Here is a 13,457-nt window from a genome sequence, read left to right as displayed (position 1 = left end):
TAGGCAACTCCCACACTTGTTCTTTATTTTCCAGATAATCCACTCAAATTTCCTGTGGTGCAAGGGAAGGGCATGAATAACTTCACTTTAGACAATGTACTAAACTCTTCTTCGTCACCTTTTACTGATATCCCCAGCCTGGCTAAATTCGTCTCCCCACTGTTTGCCTTTTTCAGCTCTGCTGGTCAGCAGTGAAAAGGTTAAAACCAAGACAAACATGGCCAGTGGAGGGAGAGTGAGATCAGGGAGCTGGAATTCCCCCTGCCTGGAGAATAAATAACCCAGAGCTGGTCCACAACTTTCACCCTGGGAAAAGGGATTTATTACTTATTTATTTATCTCTGGGCTCCACCACACGGCATGTGGGATCTTAGTTCCCTGACCAGGGGTTGAACCCATGCCGTCTGCACTGGCAGCGTGGAGTCTTAACCACTGGACCACCAGGGAGGTCCCCAGGATTTGGTATTAAGAGAAAATAGAGGTAAAGTTGTTGGGCAGGGAGGCAGTATTTGGCACCTTGTGAGTTGTTTTCTTCTCTTTCTTGGGTTATGTCTACCCTTGAAAGCGTGGAGGCACTGGTGGTCTTGCCTAGAGGGTGAAAGAAAACTCTTCAGCCCTTCAGCCCTTTTTCTAAGTCCAGAGAGGAGAAGAGTCAGTCTCTAAAATGGCTCCGCTTCCTTAGCAGAAGTTGCAATAAAATCTCACCTTCCAGCCTGGATCTTTGGGTGTAGGACTGTGCAGCCAGACTCCCCAAACTGAGAGGACAGCACCCCCTCTTTCTTGGTGTTTGTCCATAGCCATCCAGATAGAGAGACGGGCTCAGGCTCGCTATTGAGCCTTCAGAGTAGCCCCCTGTCTCCCTAGGAAGCCCGGGGTTTGGATGGGCCCTAGCGTTGGATACCGGTCCCCACACACATAAGCCAGATACTTGTGAAATATTCTGCAGGTGGCTCTCAATAAGCGACCTGCAGGTACGCTTAAAAAGCAAGGGTAGGATTTTTGGGTGAGGTTTCCAGCAAGTAGAGGGAGAAAAGAGAACCACCCACAAAGTACAAGATACCACTTCCCCGTGCAAGTCTCATCTGGGGCCGATTATTCAGCTCTGTACCACACGAAGGGAAAAAACCAGTCAGCCAGTAGGAAGCCGGGGGATTCAGTCAGCCCTGACTATGCCTGAAATGAAACACTGGAGCCCGAGAGATCAGAATGAGTCCCCCGGGCTCAGCTTATGCATACTTGCTGTTGTGGCTTCCATAAATTCAGGAACACACCAAAGAGGAGTGATTAAACGCTTCCTAAGCAGAAATCGGGTAAAACTGCCCCAAAGAGGAACGCAAGTCTGAGAAGAACAGGCAGAAACGAAATGTGACCAGCAGCTTCCTTGATGCTTTTTTAGGGAAGCTCTTTATTTTTTTGGTGGTTTAGTCATTTGCTTGAAAGAGACTCAGCCAAGCAGCTGCTGGAGATTTGTCCCTGCATGCAGGTTTGTCTGCTGCCTGCGCCAGGGGCCGACTAGGTGGGTGCCTGCCTGGAGGAAGAGGAGGTGGGGGGCACAGCTGGGAGACCCCACGTTAGAGGAGACAGAGAGAGAGGAGGGCTTCCCTGGTGAGAAGGAATTGCTTCCAAATACCAGGTTTTCCTCCAGTATAGGTGGCACATTTCATATGTTTTCAATGACATGGGAGCTACTGAGAAAGCTCTGGCGCGCACACTGGAAACCTTCCTACCCCGTCTGTCACAAGGGGCGAATGGGGTTCCTGCGGGGTTTCCCAGATTAGCCCATTAGCAGCACATCCAGTCAACGTTCACAGGGGAAGGGCGAACCCCTTCTGAGGGGGAAAGCGCAGGTCCATTTCTGTGATAACATCAGTCACATGTCATCACGGCACCAGCCTGGGAAACCTGCGTTACAGACTCCTTCCTGCCCAGGAAGACATGGTTTTAGCTCATCTGTTTTTTACTCTTTCGTCCTATAACATACCATCAACTCTGAGCACCATAAAGGTATAATTTTCAAAAAGGTAAAGTGATTCCCATGCAAACATGGAGTGAACGTCAGAGATTTTATTCCATTCTTTTCCTTTTTTTAGGAACTATTCTTCCAATATCTCATGTGGAACATTTTTTTAAAGTCCTTACTGAATTTGTTACAATATTGCTTCTGTTTTATGTTTTGTGTTTTTTTGTCCAAGAGGCATGTAGTTCCCCTAGTTCCCTGACCAGGGATCCAACCTGTGCCGCCTGCTTTGGACGGTGATCTCTCAACCGCTGGACCGCAGAGAAGTTCCCTCAATTCTTTGAATAAACAGGGAACCAGAAAATATCAAGGCCTGGTCAAAGCGCATTTAAGGAATTGGGTGTTAATAGGCAACTTAATCGGAGAAGGCAATGGCAGCCCACTCCAGTACTCTTGCCTGGAAAATCCCATGGACGGAGGAGCCTGGTAGTCTACAGTCCATGGGGTCGCTAAGAGTCGGACACGACTGAGCGACTTCACTTTCACTTTTCCCTTTCATGCATTGGAGAAGGAAATGGCAACCCACTCCAGTGTTCTTGCCTGGAGAATCCCAGGGATGGCAGAGCCTGGTGGGCTGCCATCTATGGGGTCGCACAGAGTCGGACACAACTGAAGCGACCTAGCAGCAGCAGCAGCAGCAGGCAACTTAATAAACGAATGTTAGGATAAGATTGCTGAGTTAGATAGAACGTTGGTTAATGTCCTACTGGGCCATAAACTGTAATTTATGGGGTTATCATGTCTGCTATGTGGAGATTATTTGCATCTCTATTGAATAAAAATTCAAAAGTTTATATGTAACTTCAAGTCTGGGGATTGTAATTAATAGTAATCATCGATGAAGCTGAGTGCATTCCCCTAGTTAACTCTGAGACGGACCTTTGTCCCATGTGACATTGAAGCAAGACATCATCCACATTTTTGCCTTATTTGTTAGTTGTAGATAATTTTTCTTAATAGCTTCTTTTTTAAAAAAAATAGTAGTTAAGGACACTCAGTCTTTTAGAAAGTTATCTATTTATTCGGCTGTTCTGGGTCTTCGTCACTGCACAGGCTTTTCTCTGGTTGCAGTGAGCAGGGGCTGCTCTCCAGCTGCCGCATGCAGGCTCCTCATTGCGGTGGCTTCTCTCGTCATGAAGCATGGGCTCTAGGGTGTGTGGGCCTCAGAGCTGTGACCTGTGGGCTCCATAGTTGCGACTCTCGGCCTGTAGAGCACAGCCTCAGTAGTTGTGGCGCACGGGCTGAGTTGCTCCGAGGCATGTGGGATCTTCCTGGACCAGGGCTTGAACCCGTGTCTCCTGCATTGGCAGGCGGATGCCTTGTCCCTGAGCCACCAGGGAAGCCCTCTGAATAGCTTCTCAAGATTAGGAGCAGAACTTTTCATTTTGTGTGCTCCTCCCCCTACCCCGCCCCCACTCCAGCCCAGCATCCTCTTAGGCACGTAACATGCCCAAGAGTGCTTATCGAAGGATGCTTTTTTATCAATGAGAAGCATTTCTGGTTCCCCAGTGACATGTCCATCATGCTTATCCCGATTGTTTACCATCCATTCTTATTCATAGCTTTATGATTTTCCAAAGATACTTCACGTAGTAAGAATATTCTTATTTCTTTATCATCAGGCCAGCCCAAGCCAGAGGTAACTTGGTATAAGAATGGTCGAACCATAGATGAGCGTGGCAGTGTCTCCAGTTACGAATTCTTCGAGAATCAGTACGTTCATGTATTACACCTCTATCGGTAAGTGGATGTGCCTCAGTGGATAGTTTACCAAGCTCCTCATGTTCTGTCATGTGCTGGTTATTATGAGGTAAGGTCAAAAGGTTGGCTTGTGTTTGCTTTCTGAGTCCCGTTAGATGCTACGGACAGTCGTCAACCACGGCCTCCAGCAATGACTGTAAACTCTGCCTGGTAACTGATCACCCTTCTCTAATTGCTGCATGGATGGTACATTACAACTTGATCTAGAATTTCACTCAAGGTGGCCCAGCCATTTTCATTCATTGAATAAGCTCTTTTAAAAGTCTTGTCCTCTACAGAAAGTTAAGAAGCCCCATGGATTTCATTATCCGCCATCCAGCTTTTCCTGTGTCAGAAAGGAACGAGGGAGCAGCAATGGGCTTGGTGGTGGAGTTGAGGCCCGAGGCCGGACCTCCTGGCCTGGTGTGAGGAAGTGGCGGGGCCCAGTGCGGTGGCTTCTTCTTCTTTTTCGTTCCCACAAGAACTGTGTGCTTGGGGTGAAATCAGGAAACACCATAGTGAAGTGGAGAAAAGGAGAACTCCTCTGGGTGAAGCCGGGCGGCTCTTGCTCCCCAGTGCAGCCAAATCGGTCTCATGTCCCTTACGGTGGCTCTGAGGAGACTGAGGTCTGTGGAGCGTGGTATGAAAATGACTGAGAGGCATAGTGTGTGTCAGTAGCCTTGGAGCTGAAAACAGCAAAGTGAAGGCGTGGGTTTGCATTTTAGCTCTGCTATTTCTGGGCTGGTGACCTTGGCCAGTTACTTTATCTCTTTGAAACTCAGCTTTTTCATCTGTCAAAAGGTGGCTGAATGAATTAAATGATATAATGCTTGTAAAAGTCTTGTTATATAGTAGTTGCTCAATAAAAGCTTTTTAAATCTCTGATCTTTGCTTTTGTTTCAAGGTAAGGTCAGAGGTCATTTTACCATGGTTGAAATGCTTGACTCAACTGGCCTGCTGCATATGTAACCTCGCGTATTCAAGACAACCATTTATTCATTTATTATTTAATTTTAAAAAAATTAATATTTCTTAAAAAATTTTTCCAAATTATGAAAGTATGATAACACATTTATAGGAAACTTGGAAAATACAGAACAAAGTTATATATAGTTTGATTATATATTACAGTTATTTTTTAAGTAGATAAATTAAAATTTTTAGTTGGGAGTTTCAATGTTAAAGTCTCAAAAATTAATAGAATGAACAGATAGAAAAATAGAAGGATGTAGTAGACTTGAAAAGCACTATGAACCAATTCAACATAATGAAGATTTATATAGTTTTCACACAACAGCAGGATACAAATTGTATTCAAGTTCCCATAGACTATAAACCAGAAGACACTGGAATAATATATCCAGGGACATAAGACAATGTAAATTTGTAACATGTAAAAATTTCATGGCCCAAAGATAATGAAATCATACAGACTGTTCTCTTATCACTGTGGAATTAGGTTAGAAATCAATATCAAAAGATATCTGAAAATAAACCACATAGTTTCAAGTGCAGCATGACATTTACCAAGAGAAACCTTAGCCCTTGAAAGCCTCACGTTTATTATTTAATTTTTAAATGATGTTCATCATGCAGCTACTAGATGGCAGGCATGTAGCTTAATGCCTGAGTTGAGGTGAACAGCGTGAACATTGCTCAGAAAACCTCAAGTCCATCAAGGAAGACAAGCGGTGAACAAACCATGCCGTCTTCCCCTCACGATCCAAGTATTGGGAGGCAGCCCACCGGCCACCACTGCCCCGCAGCCACGGACGGGACTTCCTGCCTCTCCACTCCGCCTTGGTCGAGGCTCTCCTCACCCTCCCCTCTGCCCCAGTCAGCTTAGAATCTGCCTGCGTGCTGCGCTCAGTCGTGTCCGACCCTTTGCGACCCCGTGGACTGTAGCCCTCCAGGCTCCTCTGTGCATGGTGATTCTCCAGGCAAGAATACTGGAGTGGGTAGCCTGTCTCTTCTCTAGAGGATCTTCCCGACCCGGGAATCAAACTGGGGTCTCCCACATTGCAAGCAGATTCTTTACCAGCTGAGCTACCAGGGAAGCCCACTACCTGTATGACTTGTGGGCGGTTGTGTTGCACATGGATCTGTCCAGCCTCAAACATCCTCATCTCTTTTGCACAGGCCTCCTGTTGGGCTCTTATTTCCTGCTCAGGACTAATGATTGCTCAGTAGGCTGTGCACCCCCTAATGGCAGGAACCCTCACTGTTTCATATTAATACATCTATGTGTCTATCCTATTTATATTTGTGGTTGTGGTTATTAGTTTGCTTATATCAGCATTGGCAAACTTTATCTATAAAGGGCCAGATAGTAAATATTTCTGGCTTTGAAGTCCAGACAGTCTCTGTCACAACTCCTCAACTCTGCCATCGTAATGCCAAAGCAATCATAGACCAAATAAATGAAACAAACAAACAAACAAACAAAAAAAAAAATCCCCCAAAGAATCATGGTTGTGTCCCAATAAAACTTTATTTGTAGAAGCAGTTGGGGGGCCAGATTTGGCCCGTGGACCATAGTTTGCCAGCCCCTGGTCTAGATAATAAATCCTTGAGGGCTACACACTGTACTTCGTATGTATTCCACTTCTGCCTTTGTGCCTCTGAGCACTCAATACATATTTCTTGATTGATTAATTTGGGTCTTACACTAAACTAAAATATTATACTCACTTTATAACCAGAAGAGAAGCTTAATGTGTATTCTTTTACTGATGGAATACCATTTAAGAGTTGAGGTTTGCTATTGCTAATTGTTGTTTGTACAGGCTGAGGGATATAGACAAATGAAACCTTTTGTGCGATGCTAGGAGTTGAGGGGTAGCCATGGTGAAACCCAGGGGCAGGTGGGTGGGTTGCAATGGGAGCGACACAACACAGGAAAGAGACACTTAGCAAGGGAGCTCGTGCTGCGTAAAGGTCAGGGGCTCTCATTCTCTGCTCTAAAGTCCAGCAGAGCAGTGGTTCACTCTAAAAATGAAAAGTTTAAGGTGACTGAATTCACTCTTTCCAAGTTCCTGCCATTTGAAAGGTAGCCCCCCTGCTGGAAACAGTGTTCAGTCCTAATGCAGATGAAGAATGGTAGGGCAATATGATGGTGAAGGACAGGGAGGCCTGGCATGCTACAGTCCGTGGGGTCACAAGAGTCAGACTCAACTGAGCGACTGGACAACAACAATATGGTAATAGATGTGGCTCCATTTGTTTTTTTCTGCTTAGTGGTAAGTATGTTGGATACTAATAATCTTTAAAAGTCCTGGTGTCTTACACTTGGAGTTCTGAGCTGTAGCTGCCCATGAACAGGGAAGTAAAACCCACTAACACTTGTTCTTCACTCTTGACAAAGTCAGTCCCCAGTCCAGGTGATTCCAATGTGTTGTTCAAGATGCAAAATGCTTTAATCTGAAAATATTCATCTGTAAAGTAGTTTGACTTCTACCCATGTATTAAGTGCTGGTTAGGAAAATGAATAGGAGTTTGTGCAAATGGCTTTCAAAGATTGAAATTTAGTTATTAGTAACCATATTAGTCTTGAATATTTTTGCCATTATCAATGTACCATAAATCACCAGATTATACTTTCCCAAAGAAAAATACTTTACCTACCTGAGTTTAGTCTTTCAGTCATTAAATGTGAGTTCTTAGATATTTGAAAGCTTCTGTTTCTGTGTTTCCAGAGGGCTTTTCTGGGCTTAATGTCCCATCTGCACCTCTGCCGTGACGCCACGGGCCCTGCTGCCACGTTTGTCCATGTTCTGTCTTCCCTCTTTCCTCAACCCAGTAGCACTTCTTCCCGCATTCTTCCTGCATTCTCCTCGTATCACTCTAATCCCGTGAAACCATGTATTCACGGCAAGCAAGGCTATCTGGAGAGATTGATCAGTGCTGTCGTGACCTTTCCGTTACCACAGGCCAAGTGTGCTTGGCAGACAAAAGGCATGGAAAGCCAAGGAAGTGTTGCGAGAGAGAAGCATCAATAACAACTGTATAGCTTGCACTGTAGCATGAAAGCGTTTCTTTCCCCTCGAGATATAGGGGTTGGGACTTCCCTGGTGGTCCAGTGGTTAAGAGTTTGCCTTCTAATGCAAGGGATGCGGTTTTGATCCCTGGTCAGGGAATGAAGATCCCACCCACATGCCTCGTGGCCTAAAAACCAAAATATGAAACAGAAGCAGTATTGTAACCAATTCAATAAGGACTTTAAAAATGGACTTCAAAAGATCTTTAAAAAAACCAAAATATAGTGGTTGGGAGGAGGGGAAGAAAATGCAAATAGATGTTTTCTATCTCATCGTGAAAGCAAGTCACAACATGTATGCAAACCAAGAACTGTGCTCTCTTATGAATGGAGTTTAAAGACAAGCAGCAAAGCACAGATGAAAATGTGTCTAGGAACCCACACCTAGAGAGAGACGCTCGTCTCCGCAACATGGAGGCCTCTTTGGATGGTCACGATCCCGTCCAGCGGTGATGAGGGCGAGCCTAGATTAGGAGTGAAGCAGGAGGGAGGGGAGGGGAGGAGGGGGGCCAGGGCAGGAGCCCCAGTCACCCTCTCATTGGCTCAGCCCTGGTGTTGGCTGGTCTGGAGGTGGACCCTGTAGAGGACCCGGTGGGGGCAGTGGCCAGGAGAACCGCACAGTCACCACAAGCCAGTTTGCTCATATGTGTATGGGTTGAATAGGGTCCCCCATATTCATGTTCACCTGGATCCTCAGAGTGTGACCTTGTTTGGAAATACGGTCTCTCTTTTTTCCCCCTAATACCAGGCAGTCAGGGCTCTTTATTCATTTGTTTTCAGCCAGGCTTGGTCTTCGTTGCTGCGCTGGCTTGTCTGTAGTAGTGGCAAGTCGGGGCTATTGTCTGGCTGCGGCGCTCGGGCTTCTTATTACAGTAGCTTCTCTAGTTGCAGAGCACAGGCTTTAGGGTACAGCCTCAGTGGTTGCGGCACACGGGCTCGGTTGCTCCAAGGCATGTGGGATCTTCCTGGACTAGGGACTGAACCCGTGTCTCCTGCATTGGCAGGTGGATTCATGACCACTGAGCCACTAGGGAAGCCCCAAAGTAGGGTCTTTGCAGATGTACTTATTCAAGATAAGATCATACTTAGATGAATACGGGCTCTGACTGGTATCTTGATACAGAGAGAAAACAGAGACACAGAGAGGGAAACGGCCAAGTGAAGACAGGCAGAGACTGGCGTGACGCAGCTGTGAGGAGAGAAAAGCCTGGGCCTGCCAGCGGCCCCCCGAGGGGGAGGGGTGAGGAGAGATCATTCCCGAGCCTTCAGAGGGACCTCCCTTCAGCGGGGCCCTGCTGACACCGTGATTTTGGACTTCCCGGCCGCCAGAACAGTGAAGGAACACATTTTTGTTGTTTTGTGCTGCTCTCTGCATGGTCATTTGTTTTGTCCACTCTAGGACACTAATACATGATGTGTCTGAGCATTCTTTAAAAAACGCTGCCCTTCACCTACTGACCTTTTTTTTTTTTTTTTCTGATAACCGGACTGCTGTTCCTAAGATACCAGCTGAGTTCATCCAGGACACCTGGGAGGCATCAGTGGGTCCAGGGCAAAGAACATTTTCCAACTCTGCCCCAAACTGGGTATTGATTGCTCAAGATTTTGAAGGAAAAAATCCATCTGAAGGTTTCCTGAGTTACTTATGTTTTTTGACCCCAGGGAACATATGGCTGTGTCTGGAGGCATTTTTGATTGTCATGGCTGGGAAGGAGTGCTTCCGGAATCCACTGGATGGTGGCCAAGGATGCTGCTGGACGTTCAGTATTGCTCAGGGCAACGCCCCACAATGAAGTACCCATTCTATAATGCCAGCAGTGCTGAGGCTGAGAAACGGTGTCATCAACCACCCCAAAACAGAGTGCCTTGAAGCAGCAGCAGCTGGTTAGTTCTCCCGATTCTGGGGGCTGGCAGTGGTTGACACTGCCTAGCTCACTCGTGCTCACTGGCTCACTCGTGCTCACTTGTGGACTTGAGTCAGTCTTCATAGAACTGTTCAACTTCAGCTTCTTTGGCGTTACTGGTTGGGGCATAGACTTGGATTACTGTGATATTGAATGGTTTGCCTTGGAAACAAACAGAGATCATTCTGTCGTTTTTGAGATTGCATCCAAGTACTGCGTTTTGGACTCTTTTATTGACCGTGATGCCTACTCCATTTCTTCTAAGGGATTCCTGCCCACAGTAGTAGATATAATGGTCATCTGAGTTAAATTCACCCATTTCAGTCCATCTTAGTTCACTGATTCCTAGAATGTCGATGTTCACTCTTGCCATCTCCTGTTTGACCACTTCCAATTTGCCCTGATTCATGGACCTAACATTCCAGGTTCCTATGCAATATTGCTCTTTACAGCATCGGACTTTGCTTCTATCACCAGTCACATCCACAGCTGGGTATTCTTTTTGCTTTGGCTCCATCCCTTCATTCTTTCTGGAGTTATTTCTCCACTGATCTCCAGTAGCATATTGGGCATCTACCGACCTGGGGAGTTCATCATTCAGTGTCCTATCTTTTTGCCTTTTCATACTGTTCATGGGGTTCTCAAGGCAAGAATACTGAAGTGGTTTGCCATTCCCTTCACCAGTGGACCACATTCTGTCAGACCTCTCCACCATGACCTGTCTGACTTGGGTGGCCCCACACGGCCTGGCTTAGTTTCACTGAGTTAGACAAGGCTGTGGTCTGTGTGATCAGATTGGCTAGTTTTCTGTGATTATAGTTTCAGTGTGTCTGCCCTCTGATGCCCTCTCGCAACACCTACCGTCTTACTTGGGTTTCTCTTACCTTGGACGTGGGGTATCTCTTCACGGCTGCTCCAGCAAAGCCCAGCTGCTACTCCTTACCTTGGACAAGGGGTATCTCCTCATGGCTGCCCCTCCTGACCTTGAATGTGGAGTAGCTCCTCTAGGCCTTCCTGTGCCTGTGCAGCCGCCGCTCCTTGGATGTGGGGTAACTCCTCTTGGCCGCCGCCCCTGAACTCGGGCGTGGGGTAGCTCCTCTTGGCCGCGCTTCTGCGCAGTCTGTCACAGCCGCCGCGCTTCTGCAAGGTCCGTCTAGTCAAGGCTATGGTTTTCCAGTGGTCATGTATGGATGTGAGAGTTGGACGGTGAAGAAAGCTGAGCCCCGAAGAATTGATGCTTTTGAACTGTGGTGTTGGAGAAGACTCTTGAGAGTCCCTTGGACTGCAAGGAGATCCAACCAGTCCATCCTAAAGGAGATCAGTCCTGGGTGTTCATTGGAAGGACTGATGTTGAAGCTGAAACTCCAATACTTTGGTCACCTGATGCGAAGAGCTGACTCATTGGAAAAGACCCTAATGCTGGGAAGGATTGAGGGCAGGAGGAGAAGGGGATAACAGAGGATGAGATGGCTGGATGGCATCACCGACTCAATGGACATGGGTTTGGGTAGACTCTGGAAGTTGGTGATGGACAGGGAGGTCTGGCGTGCTATTCATGGGGTTGCAAAGAGTCAGACACGACTGAACGGCTGAACTGAACTGAACTTAACTAACACTCCCTGAAAGTCTTGTATTCCCAGAATTAATGTGAAAGAATTACTTTGTCCTAGTCAAGTGTGTTTAGAGCCAGAATAATTTTATATGCATAGTTTTGAAAGTGTTAGAATCAGTTGAGAATTTTCCAAGACAAGAAGAAAATGGATTTTTAGCAGGAGAGCTATAACCAATCACTGGATTGAAGCTGTTTCTATCATATATGTTGATACTACAAACCTTGTTTGGATGGTTTTTAAAAGGTGTAATCTGTGACTTCAGTGAAGTCTGGGTCTTCTCAGTTTTTCCTCATGTCTGGATGGACAGATGCTAGGAGCCTTAGGACACTGTTAAATTCCTGAAGCCACTCTGATTTGTAGCTGGCAGAGGGTTGTTCATAAGTGCTTGTTGTCTGAGCCCACCTTTGGCCCTCGAGGGGCCCTCAACCTATCTCTATACCCAGGGAAACCCAAATTCTTTCTCAGACATCTCAGAAACATGAGTTGTTGGTCGTGAATGAGGCTGGCAAATGAGAAGAGGTCAGTCAGTTAAGAATACCTCCATTCTGGGGACTTCCTTGGTGATCCAGTGGTTAAGAATACGCCTTCCAATAAAGATGACATGGCTTGGATCCCTGGTTGGGAAACTAAGATCCCACATGCCTCAAGCACCTGAGCCCACACACCACAACTACTGAGCCCACATTCCCTAGAGTCTGCACCACAGCTAGAGAGAAGCCTGTGCTCCACAAGGAAAGATCCTGCATGCTGAAAACTAAGACTTGAGGCAGTGAAAAATAATAAAGTATTTAATTAAAAAATGAGAATATCTTTATTCTAGGAAGAAACACCTCAAGGCACACATCCTGCTAAATGTAGAAGGGTCACCATCAACTTCACTTACAAAGGACAGGAGATTGTAGCCATCATTGAAAGCAAGGATTTGAATCCAAAACTGAATATGGATTTAAATCCCAGATCTGCCTCTTACAAGTCATATCATTTTGGGCAAGTTGCTTAAGCTCTCTGGGTCACCATTTTCTCACTTATAAAATAGGGGTAAAGACAGTATCTGCTTTATAGGGTTGACCCAGGGATTAAATCAACACATGCCAAGAATTTAGAATATTCTTTAAATAATTGTTACTTTGTGCAATTTGAACATGTTCCCCAACATGCCAAGCCATGCTCATGCTCAATCATGTCTGACTCTTTGCCCCTTTGGACTGTAGACTGCCAGACTTCTCTGTCCATGGGATTTTTCAGGCAAGAATATTGGAGTGGGTTGCCATTTCCTCCTCCAGGGGATCTTCCTGACCCAGGGATTGAACCTGCATCTTCTGCATTGGTAGGTGGACATCGAACTATAATTTTGGAACTGATTAAAAACAGAGCAATTTAGAGGTAAGAAAGGCAGCTTAGTTCGGCAGCATTTTCCCCCTCTGCTGTTTCCCTCTTAGAGCAGAAAATGTAATTAACGTGTTTGATCAAGGACTCATTGGGTGGAAATAAAGATGACTGAACCTTGCTGCAATTTGGCTACGAGGGAAAGGCATTTCATCCGAGGTTGGAAAGCATTTTGTGAACTTTGTGTTCCCGTGAGCTTAAGTAGGTGTCACAAGTCTTAAAGATGAGCGCTAGTGCTTCCGGCACCAGGAAGGCTGTATGTCCGAGCATGGAGCCAGGGCGGGCTCCTGCAGCATTCTTCCTGAATGAATTCAGCCGCTATGCTCCATGGCTGTGCCTCCGACCACTGCCAGGAACATTTCTTAAGTGAGTCGCAAGGGTCTGATGAGAAGCACCCATTTGGTCCCCGGGACGATAAGGCCGTACTGATAATCTGCGGCCCGTCTTCACTTTCCGGTTTTAACTTCGGAGGTGAGTGTCCCGGCAGAGTGGATGGTGACAGGGCCACGCCCCTGGGTGCTCAACTTTCTTGGGTGCTTGCACATCCTTTCCTGGGACAGGACTTGGGCGGTTGCTCCCACCACGGTGCTGGCTCTCAGGTGACAGACCAGTCCAAGAGTCGCTCCCCAGATGGTGGAACAGCCAGAGAAAGGTGCACTGGAGACTGGACACGCTCTGAATGGCTCTGGAAAGGCCACTCCTTTGACACCTTCTGAGAACTTGGAGAAGACCAGTAACACAAGGGAAGTTCATGGGCCAAC

At 46.5% G+C, this 13,457-nt stretch overlaps 1 protein-coding gene and 1 long non-coding RNA gene across 6 annotated transcripts in view; one reads left to right on the top strand and one right to left on the bottom strand.

Moving 5' to 3' along the window:
* ALPK2 (alpha kinase 2) overlaps nt 1-13,457 on the top strand; it is a 126,181-nt gene that overhangs the window by 14,970 nt on the left and 97,754 nt on the right. For all 5 annotated transcript variants that reach the window (XR_014074948.1, XR_014074949.1, XR_014074950.1 and 2 more), the window contains exon 3: nt 3,640-3,757. Coding sequence is in view for 2 of the 5 variants with exons in the window: in XM_081562968.1 (XP_081419094.1) it covers nt 3,640-3,757 (118 nt within the window). In the remaining 3 variants the exon portion in view is untranslated. The remainder of the gene's footprint in view (nt 1-3,639; nt 3,758-13,457) is intronic.
* LOC145534755 (uncharacterized) overlaps nt 1-13,457 on the bottom strand; it is a 37,547-nt gene that overhangs the window by 2,033 nt on the left and 22,057 nt on the right. The window lies entirely within an intron of this gene.

This window comes from Giraffa tippelskirchi, chromosome 14, assembly GCF_054371585.1.
Source record: "Giraffa tippelskirchi isolate mGirTip1 chromosome 14, T2T-mGirTip1v1.2.pri, whole genome shotgun sequence".
In the NCBI taxonomy this organism is placed as follows: Eukaryota; Metazoa; Chordata; class Mammalia; order Artiodactyla; family Giraffidae; genus Giraffa; species Giraffa tippelskirchi.
Note: the sequence above shows the minus strand (reverse complement) of the source record. Positions and strands in the feature narration are given on the sequence as shown.